The sequence below is a fragment of the Arvicola amphibius genome, chromosome 8, assembly GCF_903992535.2.
Source record: "Arvicola amphibius chromosome 8, mArvAmp1.2, whole genome shotgun sequence".
Classification (NCBI taxonomy): Eukaryota; Metazoa; Chordata; class Mammalia; order Rodentia; family Cricetidae; genus Arvicola; species Arvicola amphibius.
The window spans coordinates 55,674,417-55,687,772 of record NC_052054.1 but is presented as its reverse complement, the minus strand read 5'-3'; the positions used below and the strand labels follow the sequence as shown (position 1 = coordinate 55,687,772).

The 13,356-nt window shown below is 36.1% G+C and overlaps 1 protein-coding gene across 1 annotated transcript in view; it reads left to right on the top strand.

Moving 5' to 3' along the window:
• The window catches only part of LOC119820939 (zinc finger protein 253-like), a 32,847-nt gene that overhangs the window by 7,714 nt on the left and 11,777 nt on the right, over positions 1-13,356 (top strand). Inside the window, exons 2-4 of the mRNA XM_038339675.1 lie at positions 7,723-7,795; positions 11,898-11,956; positions 12,282-12,352. Coding sequence (XP_038195603.1) covers positions 12,344-12,352 — 9 coding nt within the window. The 5' untranslated portion in view covers positions 7,723-7,795; positions 11,898-11,956; positions 12,282-12,343. The remainder of the gene's footprint in view (positions 1-7,722; positions 7,796-11,897; positions 11,957-12,281; positions 12,353-13,356) is intronic.

Below are 13,356 nucleotides of genomic sequence, written 5' to 3'. Positions count from 1 at the left end.
AGGTATAGAAGAGAACAAAAAATTCAGGAGAAACCATAAAGCAAGCATTGTGGAAAATTTCTATAAATGAACAAAGACCAAAGTTAAAAATAGGAATAAATGTCATTGAAGGGCTGGTAAACATAGGTGCGAACGTAACAATAATTTCACCAGAATCTTGTCACTCAAATTGATCTCTTCAGGATATAAATGTTCAGGTTTTAGGATCTGGAACTTTATCTCAGGTAAAGCAGTGTAAGTGGTGGGTTTAATGTATAGGGACAGAAGGACAGAGAGGATATTAAAAACCATATGTGGCTAACATAGCAATGAATTTGTGGGGGCATGATTTATTATACCAATGGAATACTCAGATTAACATTCCCCCAATCATAGAAATAAGCCATAAGTTAACATATGCTTTTGGGAACAAGAAGGTTTTATAAAGAATAGTCACCAACCATTCAGATTGTTCCCTACAGGAATTTTAATGCAGAAGGAAAATATTATCTTAGAATGGATCTTTTTACCACATAAACTGAGTAAAACATTAAAAACTTATGTGGAAAAGGTCCCTGAGTTAATTCTATAAAATTGAGACTTAGTCATTTAACAGGAATAGACCCAGCAGAAATTATAGTACCTTTTAATAATGATGAAATTAACAAATTATGGGAAAAATGAACCCTGGCAAAGAACTCGTAGTAACTTTTTTTGGAGAGATTAATAACAACTACCCCAAAACGAGAGAATTTGACTTATAAAGAGAGATAATTGGATCCTTCCTCACATTGTATGGCCCATACCCTAATAACTGGAGCCTGTACATTCTATACTGATGAAAATAAATCATGAAAGGTGGGTTAAAAATTATAAAATGTAAGTAAAGTGGAACAAAACCCTTATGAATCTGTCCACAAGTCAGAATTATATGCTATTTTCATGATACTAAGGGATTTTAAAGAACCTCTCAACATAGTTACAAATTCAATATGCCGAAGGAGTTATTTTCATATCAAAACTGCTTAATTTATACCAGATGATACCAAACTGGTTCACTATTTATTCAGGTACAAGATATAATCAGGAATAGGAATCATTCGATATACTTAATACATATCCAATCCCATATGGGTTTACCAGGACCTCTAGCATGAGGTAATGCAGAAATCAATCATTGACTGGAAATGTGATGCAGGCCTTAGAATTTCACAAAAAAAACATCATGCCAATAGCAAAGGTTTAAAAAAGGACTTTTTGCCGGACGGTGGTGGCGCACGCCTTTAATCTCAGCACTTGGGAGGCAGAGGCAGGTGGATCTCTGAGTTCGAGGCCAGCCTGGTCTACAAGAGCTAGTTCCAGGACAGGTTCTAGAAACTACAGGGAAACCCTGTCTCAAAAAAACAAAAATAAAATAAAATAAAAAAGGACTTTTCTATTACATCACAACAAGCCAAGGAGATTATAATTTCTTACTTATTCTTTAAACAACTAAACACCACTACCTGCAAGAAGTAAACCAAAGTATACTCAAAATAATGAATATCTTGCTTCACAGAAATGTCTGTTGGATATGTTAGGCCTGTAGGCCAAAAATGGATGCATTGCAGAGGAACTGTGAGTGGCTATTGAGACAGTCAGCTTTAATTTCTGATTTTTTTTTTCCTCATGATTTATTTTTTTTTATATTTAAAAATTTCCATCTCCTTCCCTCCTCCTCCCCCCTCCTCCCCCTTCCCTCCCCTCCTTCTCCCCCTTCCCTCCCCTCCCCTCCACCCATACCTCCCCTCCCTCCCTCTCAAGGCCAAGGAGCCATCAGGGTTCCCCACTCTATGCTAGGACCAAGGTCCTCCCAACTCCCCCCAGGTCCAGGAAGGTGATCGACCAAGCTGAGAAGGCTCCCACAGAGCCCGTCCATGCAGAAGAATCAGAGCCCAGAGCCATTGTCCTTTGCTTCTCAATCAGCCCCCGCTGTTGGCCACATTCAGAGAGACGGGTTTGGTCGCATGATCCATCAGTCCCATTCCAACTGGAGTTGGTGATGGGACTTTGATTGGGATTGCATTGAATCTATAGATTGCTTTTGGTAGAATTGCCATTTTTACTATGTTGATCCTCCCAATCCACGAGCAGGGGAGATCCTTCCATTTTCTGGTATCCTCTTCAATTTCTTTCTTCAAAGACTTAAAGTTCTTGTCAAATAAATCCTTCACTTCCTTGGTTAGAGATACTCCCAGATATCTTATGCTATTTGTGGCTATTGTGAAAGGTGATACTTCTCTGATTTCCCTCTCTGCTTCCTTATCCTTTGTGTATAGGAGGGCGACTGGTTTTTTGGAGTTGATCTTGTAACCTGCCACGTTACTGAAGGAGTTTATCAGCTGTAGGAGTTCTTTGGTGGAGTTTTTGGGGTCGCTTATGTATACTATCATATCATCTGCAAATAATGAAAGTTTAACTTCTTCCTTTCCAAATTGAATCCCCTTGATTCCCTTATGTTGTCTTATTGCTATTGCTAGAACTTCAAGCACTATATTGAAGAGATAAGGAGAGAGTGGACAGCCTTGTCGTGTTCCTGAATTTAGTGGGATAGCCTTGAGTTTCTCTCCGTTTAATTTGATGTTAGCTGTCGGCTTGCTGTAAATAGCTTTTATTATATTTAGGAATGACCCTTGTATCCCTAATCTCTCCAAGACCTTTATCATAAAAGGGTGCTGAATTTTGTCAAATGCTTTTTCAGCATCTAATGAGATGACCATATGGTTTTTTTCCTTCAGTTTATTTATATGATGGATTACATTGATAGATTTTCGTATGTTGAACCAGCCCTGCATCTCTGGGATGAAGCCTACTTGATCGTAATGGATAATTTTTCTAATGTGTTCTTGGATTCGGTTTGCCAGTATTTTATTGAGAATTTTTGCGTCAATGTTCATGAGTGAGATTGGCCTGTAATTCTCTTTCTTGGTTGAGTCTTTGTGTGGTTTAGGTATCAGGGTAACTGTAGCTTCATAGGAGGAATTTGGCAGTGACTCTTGTGTTTCTATATTATGAAATACCTTAAGGAGTATAGGTATTAGGTCTTCTTGGAAGTTCTGGTAGAATTCCGCATTGAAACCATCTGGTCCTGGGCTCTTTTTGGTAGGGAGGTTTCTGATAACAGTTTCTAATTCTTTGCGACTAACAGGACGATTTAGAGCATTTACCTGGTCCTGGTTTAACTTTGGTATATGGTATTTATCTAAAAAACTGTCCATTTCTTTTACATTTTCCAATTTTGTGGCATACAGGCTTTTGTAGTAAGATCTAATGATTCTCTGAATTTCCTCTGTGTCTGTGGTTATGTCCCCCTTTTCATTTCTGATCTTAATAATTTGCGTGTTCTCCCTCTGCCGTTTGATTAGTTTGGCTAAGGGTTTGTCAATCTTGTTGACTTTCTCCAAGAACCAGCTTCTTGTTTCATTGATTCTTTGGATTGTTTTCTGTGTTTCTATTTTGTTGATTTCTGCTCTCAGTTTGATTATTTCCAGTCTTCTACTTCTCCTAGGTGAGTCTGCTTCTTTTTTTTCCAGAGCTTTCAGGTGTGCTGTTAAGTCACCAATGAGCGCTTTCTCCGTTTTCTTTAAGTGGGCACTTAGTGCTATGAACTTTCCTCTTAGTACTGCTTTCATTGTGTCCCATAGGTTTGAGTATGTTGTGTCTTTGTTTTCATTAAATTCAAGAAAGACTTTAATTTCTTTCTTTATTTCTTCCTTGACCCAGGTGTGGTTCAGTAGTTGACTGTTCAGTTTCCATGAGTTTGTGGGCTTTCTGGGGGTAGCATTGTTGTTGATTTCTAATTTTAATCCATGGTGATCCGATAAGACACAGGTGGTTACTAATATTTTTTGTAACTGTGGAAGTTTGCTTTGTTACCAAGTATATGGTCAATTTTCGAAAAGGTTCCATGAGCCGCAGAGAAGAAGGTATATTCTTTCCTATTTGGGTGGAATGTTCTATAGATGTCTGTTAAGTCCATTTGGTTCATTACCTCTATTAAGTCTTTTAATTCTCTGTTAGGTTTCTGTCTGATTGACCTGTCCATTGGTGAGAGAGGAGTGTTGAAGTCTCCAACTATTAGTGTGTGTGGTTTGATGGCTGCCTTGAGTTCTAGAAGTGATTCTTTTACATAAGTGGGAGTTTTTATATTAGGGGCATAGATATTCAGGATTGAGACTTCATTCTGATGGATTTTTCCTGTTATGAGTATAAAGTGTCCCTTTCCATCTCTTCTGATTGATTTTAGTTTGAAGTCAACTTTGTTGGAAATTAGTATGGCCACACCTGCTTGTTTCTTAGGGCCATTTGCTTGATAAACCTTTTCCCAACCCTTTACTCTGAGTAGATGTCTGTCTTTGTGGTTGAGGTGTGTTTCTTGTAAACAGCAAAATATTGGATCCTGTTTTCGTATCCAGTCTCTTAGCCTGTGCCTTTTTATAGGTGAATTGAGTCCATTGATATTAAGTGATATTAATGACCAGTGGTTGTTAACTTCGGTCATTTTTTGTAGTAGAGTTTGTGTGTTTCCCTTCTTCAAGTTGTGCTGGTGAAGGGTCGCTAGATGCCTGAGTTATTGTGGGCATTGTTGGACTCCTTGGTTTGTGATTTTCCTTCTATTACTTTCTGCAAGGCTGGATTTGTGGCTACGTATTGTTTAAATCTGTTTTTGTCCTGGAATATCTTGTTTTCTCCATCGATGGTGAATGCAAGCTTTGCTGCGTATAGTAGTCTAGGCTTGCATCCATGTTCCCTTAGTGTCTGTAACACATCTATCCAAGCTCTTCTGGCTTTCATGGTTTCCATTGAGAAATCAGGTGTAATTCTGATAGGTTTCCCTTTATATGTTACTTGACCTTTTTCCTTTGCAGCTCTTAATATTCTTTCTTTATTCTGTATGTTTTGTGTTTTGTTTATAATATGGCGAGGGGATGTTTTTTTTTGATCCAGTCTATTTGGTGTTCTGTAAGCTCCTTGAACCTTAATAGGAATATCTTTCTTTAGGTTTTGGAAGTTTTCTTCTATAATTTCATTAAATATATTTTCTGGACCATTGAGCTGTATTTCTTCTCCTTCTTCTACGCCTATTATTCTTAGGCTTGGTCTTTTTATTGTGTCCCAGATTTCCTGAATGTTTTGTGATGAGAATTTGTTGGATTTGCTGTTTTCTTTGATCAGTGCGTTTATTTTCTCTATGGTATCTTCAGAATCTGAGATTCTTTCTTCTATCTCTTATATTCTGTTGGTTATGCTTGTTTCTGTAGTCTCTGTTCGTTTACAAAGATTTTCCATATCCAGCTGGCCCTCGGGTTGTGTTTTCTTCCTTGCCTCCATTTCAGTTTTCAAGTCTTGCACTGTTTCCTTTATCTGTTTGATTGTTTTTTCTTGGTTTCCTAGGATATCATTTACGGATTTACTCAATTCTTCATACTTTTTGTTATTCTTCTCGTCCATTTCCTTAAGGGAGTTTTTCACCTCCTGTTTAAGGGACTCTATTACTTTCATAAAGTCAATTTTTTCTACTTCTTCTTGATTAGTTTGTTCAAGTCCTCCTGTTATAAGTTCGCTGGGTTCTGGTGTTTTCATGTTGTTTTTCAAATTGTTGGAGGAATTTTTGCATTGGCACCTGCCAATTTCTTCCTCTAAGTAATCCCCTTTGGGTCTTCTTTTAGAAGTTCAATCCACCCCAATGAATTCAATTCACTCACCCCAATGAATGATTGATCCTCTGGCAAACTCTCAGGTCCCCTTGCAGGCCAAGCAGCTCACTGACAAAGGGCCTACCTTGCTGCAGGCAGCAGGCTAATAAAGGAGGGAACCTCCCACAGGCCTGGGTGCACTCAATTCCAGGTCCCCCGGGCGCCCGAACAGGCTGAGCTGTGGGATTTTGTGGCCCCAAAGGCGGGAGGATGAGGTGGGGGGGGGGGGGGGGGGGGGGGGGGGTGTCTGGGTGGAAGCTGGGAAGGGACAGGAAGAGAGAGGCAGTATCCGGGGAGAATAACCCCTGCAGGAAGTGTGCGGGTGGTGGGGGGAGTTGGGGAATGTCCGTGGTCCCTCTCCGGGCAGCAGCCGTGGTTCAGGCACTCACTCCTCACTCACCCCAATGAATGATGGATCCTCTGGCAGACTCTCAGGTCCCCTTGCAGGCCAAGCAGCTCGCTGACAAAGGGCCTACCTTGCTGCAGGCAGCAGGCTAATGAAGGAGGGGACCTCCCACAGGCCTGGGTGCACTCAATTCCCTGACTTCAATTTTGAAATCAATGTATTTTCAAAATACCTATCTTGGATTAATTCAACAGCATTTATAAGCAAATATCTTTTAGCAGCTGTTGCTCCTTCCTCAGCATTCAAACAATTCAAAGAGAGCACAATAACATACAGTATCAAGATTCTCTGTGTATTTTTCATCTTTACATGGCTTTATTTTAACCTCTATTTTTTATTTTTTACTTTTAACTTTTGGCTTTTTGAGACAGGTTCTCTGAGTATCTTTGTCCTGGAACTCCCTCTGTAGATCAGGCTATCCTTGAACTCACAGAGATCCATCCATCCCTGCCTCCCAAGTGCTGGGATTAAAGGTATCTGTCACCACACCTTGAATTCACAGAGGTCTGTTTGCCTCTGCCTCCCAAACTTTGGGATTAAAGGCGTATGCTACCACACCTTGAACTCTGACATCTGTCTGGCTCTGCCTCCCAGGCATTGGGATTAAAGGCACGTACCACCACATCCAACTACCCTTTCTTTCTTTTTTCTTTATTTTTAAGGACTTTAACCTTTAGCCTGCATATATTTTTACCACATAGTAAAGCATTTAGAGGTTTACTTCATTTTTGATTCTATCTTTACTGCATCTCTCTCTCTTTTTATGAGCACATGAGCCTTTAATTTACTTGGTTTACTTCTTTATCTATCCCCACATTTTAATATAACTCTTCTTTAACACTTATGTTTAAGAAAAAAGTTGGCTCCTAACATTAGAATCCTCAAGGGAATTATTATGGTAAGCACAGTACCTTCTTTTGATACAAATCAGAATATATGAGTCAATATGAATGTACCATAACATACTGTGATAATACTACATGCTTAATGAGTGAAACCTAGTATTGATGCGTTTTAAACTCTACTACTTCCACTGAAAGAAGTCAAAAATTTTTGTAGGTCTCTATTATTCAAAGTAACAAATGACTGCATTTTCATATGAACAATAAATGGTTTAGATATTTTTTAGCAATGTGAGAGTTAATGTTTTCAGAAGACTTCTCAGCCCAGACTGTTACTTACGATCCCATGCCAAGTGAAGAAACTACTTTGTTTTGCTTCATTCCACAACTTCCACTTGTAAATCTAAGCAGCAACACCTACATCTTTGTGAACTTTGGTACTAAAAACCAGGTGAATATCATAATCATCTTTATAAGGTTTTTATCTGCAGTTGAATTCCGCTTTCATTTTCCTGGTTCTGCTTTGCTTGTTTTAGTAGACCAGGCCAGTATAGCCCCAGTTCTCAAGGCATAACTTAACAGCTGAGATCAACTGAACTCAACAAGGGAGAAACAGCATTTCATCTCTCCCATATTCATGAATATCTGTGTAACCAAGCCAGGAGTAAATACTCTCTAGATTTCTGGGACTCTGCAGAGGGTGAGTGTGCTTGTTGCAGGTGAATAGTGTTTGATGATACTTTTAATGCAAATCCTGAAGAGAGGTTCCAGAAGCTAAAGGGATACAAGATTTTCCCTCAGACAGAAGCTCAGAAGAGATGGCTTGTTCTACAGTAAGTATGTCTCTGCTCAGTAGCTATGCACAATTTTTATTATAAAGTTTATAAATTTATTTTGCAAATCTTTACTTCTCTTGTTCTCATAGACTTCCCTAGGATGAATTTACTTGCCTTTGCTTCTTGTGTGAGTTATGATTGAGTCTTTAAATGTACATTGTTTACACAGTGTGGACGTCCCTCGATTTTGTTCTTGCCTGCCAATTTTTATCATGGCATATATCCCAAATGAAATGATGATGCTGATCATTGATGAGTTCCTTGTGATAGATGAATGTTGTAACTTGCTGATGTCTAATTCCTACAGACACAATTTCATATCTTTATATAAAGAGAAGAAATAAAAATGAAAAAAGAGCAAAAGAAAGGAAATGCAGATGTATGGAATGACCTCCATCTGAAAGCTTTGCTGGTTCACTGGCTTATGAAAATGAATATACAATCACACAGAATACTTTACCTAGAATAACCCATTCACTTATGAAAAGAAGTATTAGAAATGGCATATTACAGAAACCCAAACTACATATGTAGTATTCTACTTGACAATCTAGAATGTGGCAGATATATCTAGCTTGTACTTAGGATAAAACTGACAGTTTTCTTGCTTTATTTCTTGGGCAGTGACTATGACAACAATAATAATGTTACTGTTTGTGAAAACCTGTCATCAGTTTATCTTAAGGTATTGATGTTGATTTTATTCACCTATGTTTGGTCCTCTGTGACAATGTCTACCATTTCAGAAATTATTTGTTTGGTTTTGTATTCATGGGTTCATATATAGTGTTTCATGATGTAGCCAAGATATGTTGGATTCAGCAATAATTATTTTGATGCATTGATAAGTGATGTACATACTATCATATATTATTCAGGAAGTGAAGTTTTCCCTAATTATTTTTGTGTATTTCCTAAAATTGGTGACTACCTTGCATGGTATCTCCCAACATTTTCTCCCATAAACACAATTGTTTTCATGTGAATAATACATAAAAATGATGTGCATTTATCTATTTATATTTATTTACTTTTCCTTTTATGAAATTAGCTTTCTTTCTTTATATAATACATCCTGGATACAGTTTTCTCTCACTCCACTACTCACACTAAGTCCCCAAAACTTTTCCCATCCAGATCCAGTTTCTTTCTCTCTTTCTCATTAGAAAACAGATTGCTTTCTAAGAGAGAATAATAACACAAAATATATTATAATATAATTAGGTAAAAGAAAAACTAACAAAGAATAATAGAACAAAACAAAAAATCAGAAGAAATATCAAAGTTAAATCACAACAATAGATGCAGAGATCTGCTATTTTTCAGTCATGAATCCTAAAAAACACTAAACTGGGAACTCTAATATATATGAAAATGGAACTATAGTTTATAAGGTGATAATAAAAAATATAAACAAAAGCATAAGAAAATAAAGGAAAGTTCAGACATGACATTATGAGACAAGGAACCTCCAAAGATGCTGTTGAGTTTACTGAGCGTTGGCATTCTACCTATGTACTTTTGAGAGTAGATTCTTATCCCAGTGACAGACACTTCCTTGATGAAAATAATATTTTTATTTGCAAGTGATTATCAATTGGTGATTTTTCTGGGTATGGGATATCTGCATGTGTAAACTTCTTATTTTAGTTCTAGGACCAAATATGGTGCAGAAATTGCACACTCTGTGCATGCTGCCTCAGTTTCCTCTAGTTCATATGTGCTTCAATCCAGATGAGGTAGAGGGATGTCTGTTAATGGCAGGAGGGCATTTTGGGTATTTGTATTGTCCAGATTGGATCTTATACACTATCTTTCTCCTCTTCTAGAGGGCTCTGTGAACCCTGAAGGGGAGGTATTGATGGAGACCTCCCATTTAGTGGTGTTCCAATGTTTCTCATTCTTTGAATACCATCTAGCTGTGAGACTCTCTATTTGTTTTTTCCAACTTTTCCAGGAGGAATATTCTCTTCTCATGACTTAACAAGGCTTTGATCCATGAGTATCTACAGTGTACTAGAAGGTCATTTAGGGGCAATTTTATTTCTGTTTTTTTTTTTTCATTAGATCGGTTTCTTGTCACCCAAGCACTGTGAGGTATGGTTTCATCTCATGGAATTATTCTAAACTTCAATCAGATTTTGTCTTGTTACTCCCACAAGCTTTGTTCCACCATTATGCTAACATACCTTATAGACAGAACAGCAATGTAGATCAAAGGGTTTGCAACTGGCTTGATGTTTATATTTCTCCTTGGTAGTATGTAGACTTCCTTCCTGCACCAAACGTTCAGACAGTGGTAAAGGTGCTACATAGATACCAGCTCTACTTCTGTGTGTTCAGGGAGTTGTGTAGGCATTATCTTGTGTTTTGTGTAGGTTTATATTTATAATCTACACACACACACAGCATGGTCAATAGTTTTTTTTAATTAAAAAATTAAATCGTTCTCATAGTAACATGTCTTCATAGACTAAATATTTATGACACAATATAAATGTATGAAACAAAATATTTAAAAGAAGAATTCCAAAATATTAACTCATATTTTCATTTGAATCATGGATGTTTTCTGGCAAGTTTGAAAATAATGAATAGCTCTATAAGTATTTTTGCAATGATTTACTCTTTTTAGTTATGGACAACTGTTTTAGTCCATCACTGCCTTGAGTTCACAGTCCTCAGTTTTATATACAATGGGTTATATGCAAATAAAAACTTCTTTCCCCTTTTTGTGCTATTCTCTCCTATTCATTCTTGTTCAGTAAGGAAACCTGTTTGAACTTTGTTTTTCATTTATTATCTCTGTATGTTGTCTTGTGCAGTACTGTAGGTAAATTATTTGTCCTGTAAATAGCTTACTGGATATTTTTAAACCTTGTGCATGTAAACGGAATAGATTCAAATAATTATGTCATAAATTTGTTACATATTTAAACTTGCAAAATCTCAGAATTGCATACTCATTGACATGAAACACATTGAATTTGTTATTGTTGGTCACTTGTAGAAAACTAAAATGCTTTCAGCTTAATTTTATCCAGGAATGTTCTCTTCTGTAATGCTTTTGTTTACTTTCAAGGGTATTACATTTGTACACAAAATCTGGTATGATCAGAGTGCTTAACAGATGTATCTATTTGAGTTACAATGTATAATTTAGCTATATCCATACATTTTTAAATATTAAGGGATCCATACATTTTTAAATATTAAGGGATAAGAACTATATTTCTTCTTCATCATGAAATTTTCACTTTCCCTCAATAGACCTCAATTCATGCCAGTTATTGTTTGAGAATCCATTGATTTTGTTATAAAATATTCTCATCAGATTTGAAACATAGTTTTAATCTAGAGAGAGGATAAAACCCTGTAAAGCGATATGCACTGAAGTCATGCAGTTCTTTCCCATATTTTGTATTCATTGTAGCTTTAAACAGTCTTTCAAACATTTCAGAGGAAAGACAGTATAAAATACAGTAAACCATTCTCCATGTGAGTAGTGTGGTATGCTTGGCACAAAATTTATTACTTAATACAAATTTGTGGAAAGTTCTGCAATTATGGTCAGTTTAAAAAGGCATTTTGTAAATCAATGAAATCTTGGTATAAATATATGTGGAAACCCCAATAAAAGTGATATAATTTATTCTTTCATGAGAATTCTCTATTAAATACCTTCAAGAATATGTACTCTGTTAGGAGAATGTACCAAAACAATGGTTTATGAACTAGAATAAAATACTCATATAAGTGCTTATTTTCTATAAAAAATTCTCACATAGATACTTATTTTCTAGAAAAAATTCTCATCTAAGAACTTAATTTCTCAAAAACCACAACAAACTTGATTAATATAAGACAGCTTTGATAAAGTATTGCACTGTAATTCTGTATGCAGTAAAAGCTGCATTCAAAGAATCAGCTTTAAAAATTTAAATGAGGCACCATAATGCAGTTAGTATAGAAGAACTAGCACCACAAAAAAGAAAACTGTATATATAGTGTCTTTGTCTATAAACTTGATATATTCAAAATCTTAAGACATTTTATTATCATATCACCTCTAGCTCTTTGATTATTTTGTGATCTTTAGGTTTGTTTTTCTGCTGGAGAGCTCTGGTCTAATAGTGGATCACATTTTATCCAACACAGGTCAGATTGACTCCTTCATTTCCTAATTTATGACCTTTTGCTTTATTTCTTTTTAATTTTAAGCTCTGGTTAATTCTACAGCATTATATTTGATATGCCTATGGGTTGTTGTGAAAACTTTGTGTTATTCCTTATTTTATTAGAAATTCCTTGGAATTCTCCACCATTGTGATCATTATACAGCCTGAAATGTTTATTATACTTAGTATGAAGTATGTTGAGCCTTGTTCTTTAGGATTTTCATTAATAATGGATGTTTAATTGGTTAAAAGCACTTTTTATATCTCCTGAAAGAATCATGTGAAATCTCTATTTATATCCATAGATGTGGAGTATCACCTACATTGGTTTGAGGTTGGTGAACCTTGTATATCTCTGTATGGCTGGATGAAGGAGGTGTGATCATAAGGAATAATCTTTTTATATCATCATGAAATTGGTTTACCTATCCATTACAAAATGTTATATACATAAGGGATATAAAATATATTATTTTACAATTTTTAGCCTCAAATATGCAGTGTCTGTGATACTTCTGTGAGGAATAATTTGTAGAGGTAACCATTCAGACTCCCTAACCCTAAATTTTGTTTGGTTATGGTTCTTTACATCCAGTCCTTTTGAGAATTTTTCATACTGCTGTCCACAATGGTTTCACCATTTTTCAGTCTTAGCAAAACACAGTTAGGGTTCTGTTTTCTTCTCACCCCTCATTTGTTGTCAGTCCTATGCCTTTCTGACTGGGGTACAATGAAATTTCCAGGATATTACATATGCAAATCACTAATTGGGAGAGGTATGGACATACTTGAGCTATTTGTTGTCAATTTTATCTACCTTTTAGTGCTCTGTGTTTAAATCCGTGCCCTAATTTGAATAAAAAGATAAATATTCTTCCATTCTATAAAATTCTGTTTTTGTTAGATATTTAGTTCTTGGAAAAACAGGGTCCTATATGAAAACCGTTACTAGATCCGCATCCTATAGGATGATAAATTAGTTTTTTTTTTCTAGGAACTTCAGTTTTCTTTTCTTTTTTTTTAACTTTAAGACATCACTGTTAAAATATTTTAAAATACTGTACGGGGGGCTGGAGAGATGGCTCAGAAATTAAGAGCAACCACTCTTGCAACAGACCTAGATTTAAATCCCAGCACCCACATGGCTGCTCATCACCATCTGTGACAGCAGTTCTAGGTGATCCAATACCATCTTCTGGTTTTGCTGGGTACAAGTGCATGGTTCATAGACACAAATTTAGGCAAACCACTAATACAAATAAAATGAAAATAATAAAAATAGTTAAAGCTTTACTCTCATGCATCAAAGGATGTGATAGAGTGAAAAGACAGTTTCTAGATTAGAAGAAAATATTTATAAACTGTATACCACAAGAGTTA